This window comes from Onychostruthus taczanowskii, unplaced genomic scaffold (genome assembly GCF_017590055.1).
Source record: "Onychostruthus taczanowskii isolate IOZ18803 unplaced genomic scaffold, ASM1759005v1 scaffold80, whole genome shotgun sequence".
Taxonomy (NCBI): Eukaryota; Metazoa; Chordata; class Aves; order Passeriformes; family Passeridae; genus Onychostruthus; species Onychostruthus taczanowskii.
Window position 1 is genome coordinate 3923928 of NW_024505893.1, and position 15074 is coordinate 3939001.

The following is a 15074-nucleotide window of genomic DNA, read 5'->3' on the forward strand; positions in this document are numbered from 1 at the left end:
TCCCTGAGAAAGCAGGTGCCTGGGGACAGGACTCCCTCCCAGCCAGGACCATGGCAATATGCTCTAGGGGTGCAGGGAGGTGTTGGGTGGCTCTGGCATTCAGCTCCCCTAGGAGTGGGAATTTCTGCCAGGCTGTGAGGGAAGCAAGGGGGTCTAGGAGGCTGGTAGAGGGGGAGTGGAAGGCACCAGGCTCAGGGCAGCAGCTGACAGGTGCCTGGGAAATGGGACTTGGCAGGTGGGGAAGGCCTTAGCGCTGCCACAAGGCTCCAGCTTTGGCTCTGACACCGGCTCCAAGCCTGGCTCCATCTCCAGCTCTGGCCCTGCTCCAGCACTCCCAGAAGCTGGGCTGCAGCGCTGGGCGCTGCCCTGGCCCCTGTCCTCAGCACTGGCAGGAATACTGTGCTCAGCTCTGAGCCTCTCACTCTAGAAGGGACATTGAGGTGCTGGAGTGTGGCCAGCAAAGGGCAACAAGGCTCGCGAAGGGTCTAGAAAACACATCTTGTGAGCAATGGCTGAGGGAGCTGGGGCTATTCAGCGTGGAGGAGAGCCCACTGCTCCGCAGTTACCTGAGAGGGTGCTGCAGGGAGGTGGGGGCTGCTCTGCTCCCACCTGTCTGCAGCGACACCACCAGAGAAAATGGCCTTAAACTGATTGTCACTTAAGCGGATTGCCATTGTTAGGGTGGTGAGGAATTGCAAGAGGTTGTCCAGGGAGGTCACCATGCCTGAAGGTGGTCAAGAGGTTTCTGGACATGGTGTTGGGTGGTGTGGTGTAGTGATTTAGGGGTTACCGTGGTAGTGCTAGGTGGACGATCAGAGTAAATGACATTACAGTTCTCTTCTAGCCTTGATGATTCGATGATTCTGTGATTCCGTAATTCTATAACTCTGTAATTCTGCCATTCTGTAATTCCGTGATTCCGTGACCCGGCGTGCCCCGTCGGGCGCGGCCGTGAGGCGACCCGGGGCGGGGCGGAGCGCGAGGCGGCAGGGGCGGAGCCTCCGCGGCAGTGAATGGGCTGGACCGGGGGCGGGGCCTTGCCGCGCTGATTGACAGGCGGGGCGGGGCCACGGCGGGGCGGAGCCGCGCGGCCGATCCGGAGCGCCGGGGCCGTGGAGGGCGGGGGAGACACCGGGCACGGAGCCGCGGCCGCCGCAGCTGTTCCCCGCAGCCAGGTAACCGGGCGGGGGCCGCGCTCGCCCCGCGCTACCAGGGGAGGCCAGGGCGGCTGGATGGGGAGGTGGCGACCGCCGCGCCGCGGCGCTGTGTCTGTCGGGCCGCGGCAGAGCCCCGGGCGAGCTCCGGTCCGGCGACGGGCGCGGAAAGGGGCAGTGGTCGGCCCTGCCTGACCCGGTGCGTGACCCGGTGCGTTACCCGGCGCCGCCACAAAGCACCGGCCTTCCCCCACCGCGTCCCCTTCTCCGTCAGCGTCTCCCAGCGCCGCCCAGCCTGCCCGGCGGGGGCCGGCACCAAGCACCCCCCTCCCCGTCGCCGCCGACACAACTTCCTCCCCCGGCCCGGCACTGGGCAACTTTTCGGGCCGGTTCTTGTGCGGAGCCCCGGGCGGGTGGGCGCGGGGCCGGGCCCGGTGCGGGAGCGGGGGCGGCTCGGGGATGGGGGGCGGCTGTGGGCCCCGGGCACGGCCCCTCGGTGCGGCGGAGGCGGTGGCGGTGCCTCCCCGTCAGCTGTTTCCTGCTGTTTGTTGTCAGGGCTCCTGCTCTCCCGGCAGCGCCCGGCGGCGGCGGGGGGGGGACGGGACGAGGCTTTGTGTGTGCGCGGCACCGGGATCGGTACCGGCAGCGGCACCGGCGCCCCCGCAGCGCCGCCCCCGGCCCGGCCGCGGGGGTTACGCGGGGGTTGAACCGCCCTGCCCTGTCGCACGGGGGGCGGCGGCGCCGCCTGACGCATCGCCGCTCTCTCCCCGGGCGGAGGTGCCGGCGCAGCAGCCCGGTGTCCCCGGCGGACAGGTGCCTCCCGCGGGGAGCTGTCACCGACCCGGCCGTGGGGCTTGTTTGCTTTGTGGAGGTGCTCGCGGCTCGCTCAGCGGCTCAGAGGCGCATTCGGCTGCTAGAGCTTGGGGTTTTCCCCGTGGAAGTATGGATTCCCAGATATATTCTGGGATATGGATCCCAGAAATATTCTGCCGGCGCTTTGGGAAAGGTTCTAAGTCAAAGCAAAAATGAATGTGAAGACTGTTGTCCGTCTGCTTCATTTGTTACTCTGTGCACAGCCCTCAGCTGTCCTGTGCAAGCAGATGTAGATTAGATTAATCCAGCGTGTTTATTTAAGAATAAAGGCCGTGTTTTGGACTGATATCGCCGTAGAATTTAATAAATTATTTGTCTTTGGTTTCTTTAAACAATAAACAGGGGTTTAGCGTTAGATTGAGGGAATAACAAAGCAAGTACACACGGTCTTACAAGAGAGAAACAGGGCAGGGCTCTTTCGAAAGTGGTATCGCAAAAACTCTTGATGTCAGCAGCTGATGGCTCTAGATTAACCATTATCTTAACTAATGTTTATGACTGAAAGAAAGGAACTTGCTCCCCAGTTGTAAACATTGCCTCACGTGACTGTATGTAACTGATAAATATATAATCCTATATATTTTATATAGAGCCTCTTTCTGAATGGCTGAATTCAAGTCCCGTGTGTGACAAACGAAACTGTCAGTTTTTAAGTGCTGCTCAATTTTTCTAAAGTGGTCTTCAAAGTGTGGAGACTTCTGTCAGCTGCTACTTTCACTTCTGTAGTTACAGAATTACTTAGAGATTATTGTTTGTATATAGATTTTAATGATGACGAGTGAGTTTCAAGTGTGGTTGCCAAGTGCGTGAGGACAAATGAAACTGCATCTCGAAACCCAACAGAGAAGGTGACAAGAACAAGCTGTATTTGTTACTTGTCACACACTGAGAGCTGTGCACATTTTTATATGTCTGTATTTAACATGGTAATCATCACAAGCTTGAAGGGGTGTTGTCCAAGTCAGGTCATTGGTTCATGTTTGTTTACTGACATTTGACCTGTGTTGAAATCTTGGGTTGCTCAGCTGTTACTGAAATACGTAATTCCCTTAAGCAAGATTAACTTAAAAATTACTTGTTAAATGTGTGGTTGAAATGCCTGTACACTGTGGATGTTTGTTAGCAAGGTGATCTCTAATTTTGGAGCCCTTACCTACATTTAGGACCTTTGTAGTTAATATAAAATTCTCTTGGTGATATGCACTTAGTGTATTAGCACCCTTTCTGCCAGCTGGATGTCCCTGGTTTGGATGATGCTTGTCTTTACACCGTTTCTTAAAAGGTTGTTTATTGGATTTTATTTTTAATGACTCATGAAATCATGAAATCAATTAGTGATGTCTTTGGATGAAGTTTTGTATCATTTCAGCACTAATACTGATGAAAACAGACAGTGTGTAGTTTAGCTTTCTGAAAGTTGCAGAGTGGATTCATAGATGAAAGTTGTCTCAACTGCTTAAGTAGTGTAAGAGTAAATTTATTACAAAACAAGGAAATACAGGTTTCTTAAAAACAGTGGAGTAATTAGGAAGGGGAAAGGAGGAAAATGAAGGAAGAAGAAGCATGAAGACAGGTCTAGTTGCTGGTTTTGGACTCTGTGTAGTGGTGGGAAAGAAAATTAATTTGAGTCTGATACCATTTGTAAACTAATACTTTTATATGTTATCTAGCAAGAGTATTGTGAGGGCTTAAGTTACTCTGTGGGAGATGCTGAGATAGGGGGGCTGTATGAGAAACAAACACCCATCTGTGTGCCTCTGTTCTCTGTAAATGTGAAACAAAGTACCCTGGATTAGTGTTTCACAGCACCAATATGACATAAACGAATTTAAATGCCAGTGTCCTAGTGCAGTCCTCGCCCTACCTAAGAAAAAATGCAGTTTGCAATAGGAAATGATACTACTGCACCCTGCAATACAAAATTACACTGCTGCAACTTGCACAAGGGTGTTTTCATCCTGCAAGGAGCCTGTTGTTGGTGGGTTCTGTGTCCTGCAGCTGGGCTTTGCCAAAGCCCCTTCTGTCATTGGACTGTATTAAGTTCTCTTCTATGCTTGCTGCAGTAGATGGATGGTTCTAAAGAGCACAGTATGCTGGTCCAGTTCAGCTTCTCTCCACATTTGGCTACATGTGGTGGTTTCAATTCTGCATGTAGGCAGAGGCCAGGCCTTGTTTACTTGGACAGTCACAGAAGCTGGTGGCCGACATCGACTCTCCAGCCTCCTAAGAGACTGACCACATGTGTATTTTTGGATGTTCACCTGTGAGCAGGGAAATCTGGGAAGGTAAGGAACAAGTTTTATTTTTTCCTTTATGATTCTTTAATGTTTGGTCTTGTGCAGCTGTGCTAAGAGTTCTCTTTCCTCTTTTGTCCATCTCTGAGGTGAGAAGAGGAAGGTGAAGCCCAGTTCCTGAGATGCCATGATGAAGTTTCAGCCTGGTTCCAGGGTAAGTACATCTTGAGAATGTTTCAGTGTGCTTAGAGGAATGCATAACCCTTTATCAGAGGGTAGAGAATGCTTATTTGCTCATAAAGAAAATGGTTTCAGTTGGTAAAATGGTGAAAGAGAGCGGTCACAGTTTTTTGTCCTTTAACTAGCAGCTGTTCTCTGTTGTAGATGTGAATGCAGTAGATGGTGCTGAAGCAACACTGAGGCTCCTCCTGTGAAATATCCACAGTCCAGTGTGTACAGAGAAAGTGCTTGCTGACTCTCCCAAGTGTTGACGGTCCTCTGTCTTCAAGAGATGCATTCCAGGACAAGAAAACACTGACTGTTAGTTTAAAAGATGTTAATAAATAATTCTTTGTGTTACTTTTTCATTCTTTATTGATGGTGAAGGTAGGCAGATGAGGTAGTCTAAATACCAAGCAAGTGGTGCTTCAGGTGGTTTTGGGTGTGTGTGCAGACAGTGGTCAAATTTTAGATATTGAATATCAGCCCTTTTATTATTTTTGCTGAGTGTTGCTGAAATCAACGCTGAAAGTGTTTGGGGAGTTTGAGAGCTACTGCTCTTGGAATACACATTATAGCACTCAGCCACAGTGCCTGTGTTTCCTGTCTGTCCATGCACTCACTTGGAGAAGCATGCAGGGAGGAAGTCTTTCACAGAGAGATGGAGAAGTGGTATCAAGGTTTGTGATGTCAGAATAATGTACTGTCAGTCATGCACTGGCAGCCAGCCTGACCTGCTAGGCAATATGACCTGTCATTGATTGCTCTCCTAAAGGTCCTGTCAGGAAGATGGTCTGGGTGCTGAATAATGGAAGTGTCATTGTCTCTCAGTTCACGGAGCACCCCTCTCTTGGACCTGGAGAGATTTGACAAGCAATAGATACTTTATGTCCCGTTAAGGAAAGAAAATAAGTCTGCCTTTCTTATATTGCAGCCATTTATTTAATATAATGACTTGTGTTTGGTAATTTGCATGAAGGCAGGAGTGCTAGAACTACATCACTGATACATACCCAGTAAAGAATGCTTAGCTGATTTTAAAAGTGCAATCATGGGCCAAAGAAAAAAAATCTGTTCTTTCCTCAGCATTTGGTTTTGTGAATCACCAAGATCCTGGTCCACTACTTTGGAAAATTCTGCTGGTAGCATGATGGAATTGGTGGGATAGTGTCACTTTCTGGAGCTGTAAGTAGCACTAAGGAACCTCACTGGTTCTCTGAACTAGTGGAAGTTATCTTCTGTGTTTTTAAGTGTAAATAGTGGATGAATGGCCAAGTGCACTTACTGTATTTTCCTCCCCGTTTAGAGGATCTTAAGCTTTAGAAATGCTTTTATGTTTCACAGTTCAGTGGTTTCTCCTCATTTAAGAGAGCCCTCCCACTGCCTATCAAAGCTGCCTATAAGTGGCTTTTTCAGATCATTTATGCATGTGTGAACATAAATAGACGCCTGCACCTTTCCCATTGGTAGTGAAACTATAGGGAAAGAAATCTGCACAGTTAACTTGCGTGACTTTGTACACACCACTTGGTTTTGTAAGGGGCAGGAGCCTGAGAGCAATGGAAAATTGCTTTTCCCTTGTTCTGTTGTGCTTCTGTTTTTTTTCCTGTGTGCAGTAAGTATACCCTACAGGATTCAGCGTCCTTACATAAGGAGAGGAGAGTCTTTATCCACAGCAAGTACCTTCTGATTTGGTCTTATAAGTGAATGCTGTATTTTTAGCTTGGGGGAAGAAAAAGGAAGGGGAGAATGAGAAATTATTTCAAGTTGAAATCAGTTTCTCTATTTTACAAGAGAGGAAAAAGCAAAATTTCCATGTTAGGTTTTTCAGATATCCATGATAAAGTGTGGCATTTTAAGTCTGCATTACTAGCAGTCATTTTGTATTTTTTACCTACTTTTTACTACTGTGAGCAGTAACATAAAGACTAATGTAAGGTGACTAGTTTTATGGTGCTTCAGCTGGGCCCTTACAAATTCAGTGAATTCAGCAATCAAAACTGAGGTCAGCGGTAGCTGTAGCCTGCTGTGTATTTTGACTGAAGTCTACCAGGTGGTAGTTAAGTGTAGAGGCTACTTTGAAAAAGTTAGACACTCTGGTAACCTTACAGTATTTTAGTAGTTTCATAAGAAAACATACACAAAATCTACATTGTTTTGACTGTTACACTGTGGACTGTAGAATTTAAAAAATTGTCTAAATTTTTTTAATGTGTATTATTTCAAGAATATAGATTCTTTATGCACTGTATTCTGAAAAAATGTGTTCTGGTACCAGTTGATTTGTTAGGTTCTGCTGTGACTTTTGGTTACTTTCACCTCTTTAAGGTGACATAAATAAGTGAGGATTTTAGGCCTTATATTAGTAGGCAGATTTTTCACCCTTTGAATATATTTATTTATGCATTTATTTTAACTTTTGAGGTCTTTGGGACTCAAGACTTCAGTCAATGTTATAATGCCATATCCAGAAGAAATATATTTGTATGTTGATATGACTTCTAACTTGCTTGTTAGAATTGCACTTGTGCTTGCTTTTGAAGTATTTAATTTCCATTTTTAATGTCTCTGGGCTATTGTTTTTCTGAGGGCACTGACCTGAATTATGACTTTAGGAAGGTGATGCACTTGCATTTCAAGTGTTTAGGTGCATTTTTCAAAATGTCATGCTGCACAGGGTCAGTCTGTGTAAAGGATCTGTTCTGGACACCAAGCTCTGTGTTGGTGTTGCTCTTGGTTTGGATTTATGTTATGTTACCTTCTAAAAGTACTGGCAGGGTGGGCATTGTGTTTACTCTGAAAGAAATACCCCTTTGGATGCTAATTCCACATTTACTGTAACTTATGATCAGTTAATTGCTTTGAATCCACAATACAATCAGCACAAATACAACAACATTATCCAAAATTAGGAAGGATGGCACATGGACTTAGGCCAAGTGCCTTATGGGCATATCTGTTACAATTGCCTTAGTTGCTTGTATTTGTGGTTTCTTTTTGTGGCTAGAGACTTTTACTGATACTTGTTTATTCACACTTATTGTCTGTTGATTTTCCTTCATTCTGTCACTATTCATATATTTTTTTTTGCCTTTGGTTGCTGGGAAAGATAAAGACATATTAGAAAGGTATAAAGCTTAGAGAAATCTAAATAAAAATACTTTCTGTATTTTGAGTGGAATCACACTTCTAACACTCAGACCTGTTTTATTTATTCTTTGAAGAAGAGAAATGGATATTATATCACCTTTAACAGGAAGAGTCATGACATTGCTTTTGATTTTTATGTATCCTTCAGATGGGATGCAGAAGATTAATAGTAGTTTGAAAAATCTAAAGGTAAGGAATCTGAGCTAAAATCTCTCTGTTCAATATAAGGAACCCTTTTTATTGCCTCACATTTTAAGAAAACAAAGTGTGAAATAAAGCAATTGGAAAAAAAATCATTATGTCAGTGACTTCTGATTTTTAGATGTAAAAATGATCTGTTAAGCTCTGTGTGTGCAGGTGCAAGTTTTAGTCCATTTGCTTTGTGCATGTTAAGAGCAGGCTTTAAAAAACTGATCCCCTAAACCTTTAAATGAGTTTAAATTATGTATTTGTGCTTCTTAATGGTGTTTGACTTAGAATATTCAATTAGATGAGCACAAAATTTGATTGACTTCTCTATGAACAGCACAGTCTCCTGCTCTGAAAAGTAAAACCCACACAATTCTAATGTTGCAGTGTGTCAGATTTACTTTGCATTGCTCTGCATGACAAAAGCAGGGACAATACATTTTTCTGATTCCACATCTGAAGCAAAAATGGAGGTACATTTAACTTGTTTAACTGTAGAAATTTAGTCATAAAACTTCTGCAGTTGAAAGGGAAATAACATCATCATTCAATTCCTTTGTCATGTTACATCATCCTTCGTGATTTAAGTTTTTGGCTATATATTCTGTGCCTACTCACTAGTTAACTTTGAGTAATTTATGTTAGTTAGTGTGAAGTTGGTGAGACACTTCAATTTTCCCTAGCAGTGAAGAGGCTGATATATCAGGCATTGCAGGTCATCTGCTGTAAAGTTTTTAAGCTCTGTTTTTTTCTCATTGGAGTTGCTGAGGTATTTTAGTGGTGAGGCTTTGGAAATACCTTGGATAAATGACACAGTATTTTATATTTGGATTAGACAACTTTCAACATTTGTGTATAGAACTGTCTGGTGTAAAGACTGGGTGGATTGTTTATTATGTGAAATAGCATCCAAACCTTTCCTATGTTGGAGTGTATATGAAACAAAGAAGTGTCAAGTCAAATACAGCAGCCAGGGTGCTATACCAACATTCTGAGTGGTGGTGTTGTGTGATCGTGTGTCATAAATTGTACAAAGCTATGGGGAAGTGACATAATAAATATGTATTATGAAAGGTGGGGGTGACTTGGGAAAATTAAGCTATAATTGTCTTGATGACTCAGTGTAATTCTCAGTGCTTCATTTCTTAGTGCTGACTAAGATGAGTGAGTTGTTGGGAATGTACTGAAATAATGTTTCAGTTTTGTGTTAAAGGAAGTGGAAGCTTCTGAGTTTAAGTAGGGGCCAGTAGGGGGTCTGCAAAAGATTGAACTGTATTTTAAAGGTTTCAGTTTGTGTTTTTCTCATTTATTGTAATGTTAGTTTGTATTTAAGTCATCTTGTTGGTAAAATGGTCACTTCGGGAAATAACTTGTCTTGATGAGAGGGTGAAGGCAGATCTAAGTTCAGCAGTTCACCACCAGAGGAATGACTGTGAGCAATCGTTAGCTGAATTGGTTTGAACAATATCCTGCCATATATGTGGGATGTTTGGGAGTTTCAATTTTTTTGCTGTAATGCTTTTTTTACATGATGTTTCTTTTTGCTTTCAGGTCTTGGGTATAAACTTACATAAGTTCTAAAAATGGGAAGAATTTTTTTGGATCATATTGGTGGCACTCGCCTGTTCTCCTGTGCAAACTGTGACACGATCCTGACCAACCGCTCCGAGCTCATCTCCACTCGCTTTACAGGGGCCACAGGAAGGGCCTTTCTTTTTAACAAGGTTGGTAAGAAGCTGGAGGAACTGCTGTTTACTTTTGAAAAATGAGTTTGTGGGATATGAATCTGTCATGAGAGCAAAAAAACTTCTTGGCTAAAGTGTTGCGTAATTACTATTTGAACTTTTATTTTTATTTTTTTTCTGTCTTTGAAGTCAAATTTGACATTTAGTGTTGTTGGGAAACTTAGCTAAATTAGTTTTGTCTGAAATACTGAAAGATTGTAAAGAAGACTGTGTATGTAGAGGCCTCAGGCCAAAATTGATGGAGTTTTAACTTCATAGAGTTCTGTAATATGAACCTCAAATTCACTCTGAGAGTATCTGGTGTCTGTCAAAGGGTTCCAAAGGTTTTTTCACTTTTATGCAGTTAAAAAAAGTCTAGATAATATTTTGTTTGATTTCTGAGATGCATTTAATGTAACAGTAGTTGGGCAACTTAGGTTGCCACAATCAATCACAGTGTTTTTTACAGGCAGTAATACTCTGGTTTAGTTTAAGAGTTTTTACTTGATTCAATTCAATGGATCAAAATACAGAAGTCAAAATTTTTGAGTGAATTGTAGGATTATTTATTAACCTTGCATAAAGACTTGTCCATTAGATTAATTGAAAAAAACTGTGATTGTCCTTTGCTTTCTCACAAAGTTTCTGGTCATATAATGCTTGGTGTATTTTAGTTGGTTTTTTTTTTTTTTCTTCTAAGCCATTTGGCCATGGGCAGAGTTGATAGAGGCATCGGCATCAGTAGTGTCTTAACTATGTTTTGCTCTGGGACTTCTGATATCCTGAATCTTATCAGTACTGAGAGATTTCTTCCTCACCCAATAAGGTCTGGATCCTGGAGTTCAGATTTTTTTTTTAATGTTAAATTGTGGGGTTTAATTACAGCAGTTTGAGGTTTTGCATTTCTGCAGTCAGAAGCAGTACATTTGAAGCAGTCAGGTCCAAAGCTGAGGAAGTAGTATAGTCCCATCTTTTAGAATCTGCAAATCAGCAGCTTCGGTATGGTTCTGACATCAACTTCTCAATGAAGTAAACATCCTGGTTTTGTGGTGGTGCTGCAAAAGAAGTTGCAAGTATATTTAAACTGCTGATATAGCACACAAAGAGGTGCATGTTTCATGTCTACGTTCTCAGCCACTGACCCTGGCTTTTTCTTAGGCAATTATTTCAAAAGCACTGCAAGATTTTTAAAGTACCTCTTTTAATATTTTGTTTCTGAGTTCTGGGACTTGGTGATCACATCAGTTGCTAGAAATGGGTTATATACATTACAACTGGATTAATATAAATTTACAAGATGTTCACTGGGAGCTTTTCACACAGAGTTAAATACAGCCCTTTTCGCATATTTTGTGATAGCAATCCGTGTCTCTCAGTTAAAATGTGAGGGTTTTACATCACTGTGAAGCACATCTTTAAGGTGTTACCCTCTCTCTCACAAAGGAGATTTTTTACACTGCAGTTTTCAGTTCGTGTGTGGTGCCACAGGCTCTTCCTTCTAAGTGCTGCTAGTCATTTAGCAGGTTTCCCCATGGCACTAATGCTGTGTTCCCGTGTGCTGTGTGTCTGTCCCAGGTGGTCAATCTGCAGTACAGTGAAGTTCAGGATCGGGTCATGCTCACCGGCCGCCACATGGTGCGGGACGTGAGCTGCAAGAACTGCAACAGCAAGCTGGGCTGGATCTATGAGTTTGCCACTGAAGACAGCCAGCGCTACAAGGAAGGCCGCGTTATCCTGGAAAGAGCCTTGGTCCGGGAGAGCGAAGGCTTCGAGGAGCACGTTCCATCCGACAATTCCTGAAGAGGCTCCAGTCTCTTCTCAGGTTCTCTTCAATTGAAACTCCGATGTAATAAAATCAACAAAAAAATCTGCTTACATACACTGTCACCTTAGCATCAGAGTCGGATTCATGGACTACAAAGTGGGAAAGATTGTGAGACTATTTCAGATGGAACCTTACTTTCTTTATTCCTTTTATATTTTACTTTCCCTCCAGCAGCTGTTTGTAGAAAGAATGTTGTGCAGATGCTGTAACTTCTCTCTTTCATTTACATCTGTTAGATTTGAGATTGAATCTTAAGGTACAGTGGGCTAAAAGGAAAATATTTGCAGGATTTGTCTTTTGTTGGAGAGAAATTCAATGAGGTTTTTGGTTTTTTTTTTTAGTTTGCACAAACTGATGTCAGTATCAAGTTATTTTAAAACTACAGATTTTTTAAAAAAATATATTCCAACTTTTGGCTTAAGTTTTTAGTTAGGTTTTTGGTTTTTTTTGGGTTTTTTTTACCCAGCCTTTTCACCTGGTTTGCTAGCTAAAGTGAAGAGATCCGAATTTGTGCTGAGTGCTAAAGGTTCAGTGTTGGTACAGCTTGGGCTGGCCCATGTGCCATATTCTTGTTGAGGTTGATTGGTAGCACAGAGCCCATTATTTCTTGTCATTCTTGACCCAAAGATGTCACCATTCCTTGTTTATTCGTGAAGTCCCATTCACCATGTAAACTGGTGTTGATTGGAAACTATCCTTGAAATAGGGTGAAACTGCTTGGCTTTTTTTAACTTTAACAGATGTAACTTATGAGCATAGTAATAATATAAAGTAATAGCTGTCTGTTTAGTCTTGCATTGCTTACAAATCCGGCTGTGTTTGTAATGATAGGGATCCACTGAGAAACTACTGTTTCAGTAGTAATTTTTTTTTCGTTTCTCTACTAATCTCATTAAGTTAGACAGGGAATTGCAAATCTTAATTCTTCTTCAAGTAGCTTTCTTTAAACCCAGAACTTCCTATGTTAAACACAGCTGCTGTGTAAAAGGAGAAGATTGCCAGCATGTTTGTTCATGCGTAGAGTTATGCAATCTGCATCTCTTGAAAAGATTAACTTAAACAGCTTGTTTTCAAATGCTGCTTCTGGTGTTGAAACCTTTATCTTTCAACTTTGTTGAACGTTTTCATTGTGATGTTATGTTTTTATCTTTCTGGGCAGCAGTATATGTCAGCCTAGTAGTAACTAGTGACTTGGATTCCTGCTTTGTTCTTGTAGAGGTCAGCTCTGTTTAAAACAGCGAGCTTGCTTGCCTTTTTTAGCAAAAATGCTCTTCATTAACTTAACTCAAGGGTGCCCAAACAATTTCATTGTGTCTTAAGCCATAAGTTAGGATCTCAAGGGCTGAAATTTATTTGAATGTTAGATATGTCTGATTTCTTATCCAAGATATGAGTTGGTTGTGGTTTTTTTTCTTATTGGATAATTTGTGGTCAATGTGAAATAAGGTACCCACAGACGCAGGAAAGGAGGGGAACCCACCCAGCCAAATGGATCTGGGTTCTGACCTTTCAGAGTAATTTTTCTTCTCTAGCCACAGCTCCATATCTGAAACTAAGATGTGGGGCGTGACTATGCAGAGTATTTTTTTTTGGTTGCCAGGTGGTAAGTTGGACACCCCTGACTTGAATCTACTGCCTCTTTCATGTAAAGGTAGCTTTGTTCTAGAAATGTCACATAGAAAGAAAACAGAGTAGATCACATACCAGAGCTGTGCTTGAATCAAGCTGCTTAAACAATAGTGTACTTGTGCCTCAAATGAATCAGTTTTTGCACTGAGTACAGTAGTACCCCATTATCTTGTACTTCTGTCCTTCACAGACCCTGGAAGCGCCATTAGCATGGTTCTCTGCAGTACTTTTCTTGTACTTCTGACATTACAGTACAATAAAGTATGTTTTGTCCTGAACTGATCTTTGCTGTTCTTTTGGAGTTATTGTCATAGAGTCTGCCAGCCAAATCGCATAACCCATCTTTCATTCCTTGTGTTAAGTTTCTGCAGCATAGTGACAAGCTGTTGACGAGCATCCCTTTCTGTATAGGTGGTAAAAGAGTTCTGTTGATTTTGGAAGGTGCCAAGTAGAGCTTCATGCATACCACTTGGACACTTGAAAAGCCTTCAATTTATTCCTGTTAGAGAGAAAACAAGAAATGTCTCATTTTGTGGAATTCTGGGTGCCAAATGTCTTTCCATGACTTTGAAAAGACAGCAAGTTAAGCAAAAATCTGCCTTCTGCAAGAAACTTGAGCTTCTGAAATGGCTTGGGAATTAATGAATTTGGTATTATATATCTGGACTTCTGTGACTTTTTCCTTTGTGTTAAAATGTTAGCCAGAAACCTGCCAGCAGCTGGTCAACTTCTAAAGCTGAAGAACTGAGATGAAAGGATTATTTTGTTGGTGTGATGGAGACTGGGGCTCTTATTCTAACTTATTCTATATTAAGACCATTTCGGTAGAATGTTGGTGTGAGATGCTAAAATTACTTTTCACAAAGCCTTTGATTTGAAAAACACATGTGAGGTGAATTCTTTAAAATCCCATGAGACTCAAGCAAGTCCTCTGCAGCTTTACAACAGTAGACTTTGGCTTGCAGTTTTAACTTACATGCTGTTCCCTCCTGTATCACTTCTGATGGCTCTGGGAGAGTTTAGCCTCCTATATTTTGGCTGCTCCTCCTTGAGACACTTGGTGTGTGAACACAGATAACTTATCTGTGGGGAACAAGGCCATTGGTTACAGCACATCTAGAGACAGAGGAGACATTGCTATTTGGAATCAGCTGCAGTTTGTAGTAGTGCAGTAGCCTGGGATTCTCAAACGAGGGCTGGCAGGGGAAAATGTGCCACCACAGTGGTCTTTTGCCTGGCGTGTGGTGGGGCCTGAGGTAAAGAAGGGAGCAAGGAAATTGCAGTGCACAGCAGAGTGCCCCTTGCATTCCTGGAGACCTCAGAATCTGTGCTCATAGGCTGCAGCTTGGGCCAGCAGTGATGCTGTGGCATTGGCATGACATGGGCTTGATTAGAGTTCGTGTCACCCATGCTGGGATCCCATCCTGTGGGTGTACTTGAAAGTGAAATACTTACTTGCTACTGTTTCAGCAAACACAGCTTTGGAAAGAGGAAAAGTTCGGATGGTGTGTTTGTGAAGTGTAAAAGCATTTTGCTTGTGCTCTCCAGGCATGTTAGAAGAACTTTTGAAATGACATACATGTCTTGTGGCTCTCTTAGAAAAAGTGGCCTTACCCAGGGCTCTGGGGTTGGCTGTGGTCACTGCCACAGCCTTATTCTTACAGGGCAAGCTTGTCTCTGCAGATTTGGGTCAGAGCTTTAGGAAAAAAAGTTGGCAGATCATCAGTGGATGAGCAGATAAGGAACAGGTGAAGCTGCAGGTGAGGACAATTGCTGGGTACAAGGATGAGGTGGCTGGGAAGGCTCTGGCATTGATGTGGGAAGAAGCTAGCTGGTTGATGAACTCTATTTTAGACAAGAAACACAAGCTGATACTGCAGTAACATTCTGCAAAAACCAGAAATAATGTATTATGTTTCCTTCTTGGGCCTGCCTTTACTTAGAACAACAATAAATTTTAAAAATCCAGTGATGCTTGCTTTCCTGTGGATCTCAAAGGCTTTGCAGACTCCTTGATGCCTGACAAGGAAATGCTTCTGCCTTTTTATTTTGCTTGGGGCACTGATAAGAATTGCTC

At 43.0% G+C, this 15074-nt stretch overlaps 1 protein-coding gene across 5 annotated transcripts; it reads left to right on the forward strand.

Annotated features, from left to right (window-relative positions):
• The first annotated feature begins 1055 nt into the window (after positions 1-1055).
• Positions 1056-13275, forward strand: YPEL5 (yippee like 5). Of its 5 annotated transcripts, XM_041424077.1 has the most exons (8): positions 1062-1175; positions 4183-4312; positions 4411-4475; positions 4646-4801; positions 5567-5665; positions 7705-7819; positions 9371-9543; positions 11119-13275. In XM_041424077.1, the coding sequence occupies exons 7-8, from the start codon at positions 9403-9405 to the stop codon at positions 11341-11343; spliced, it is 366 nt and encodes a 121-aa protein (XP_041280011.1). In that variant the 5' UTR covers positions 1062-1175; positions 4183-4312; positions 4411-4475; positions 4646-4801; positions 5567-5665; positions 7705-7819; positions 9371-9402; the 3' UTR covers positions 11344-13275. The 5 variants fall into 5 exon arrangements, with proteins under 5 accessions (XP_041280013.1, XP_041280011.1, XP_041280009.1 ...); XM_041424075.1 differs by lacking the exon at positions 7705-7819; XM_041424076.1 differs by lacking the exons at positions 5567-5665; positions 7705-7819.
• The last annotated feature ends 1799 nt before the right edge of the window (positions 13276-15074 follow it).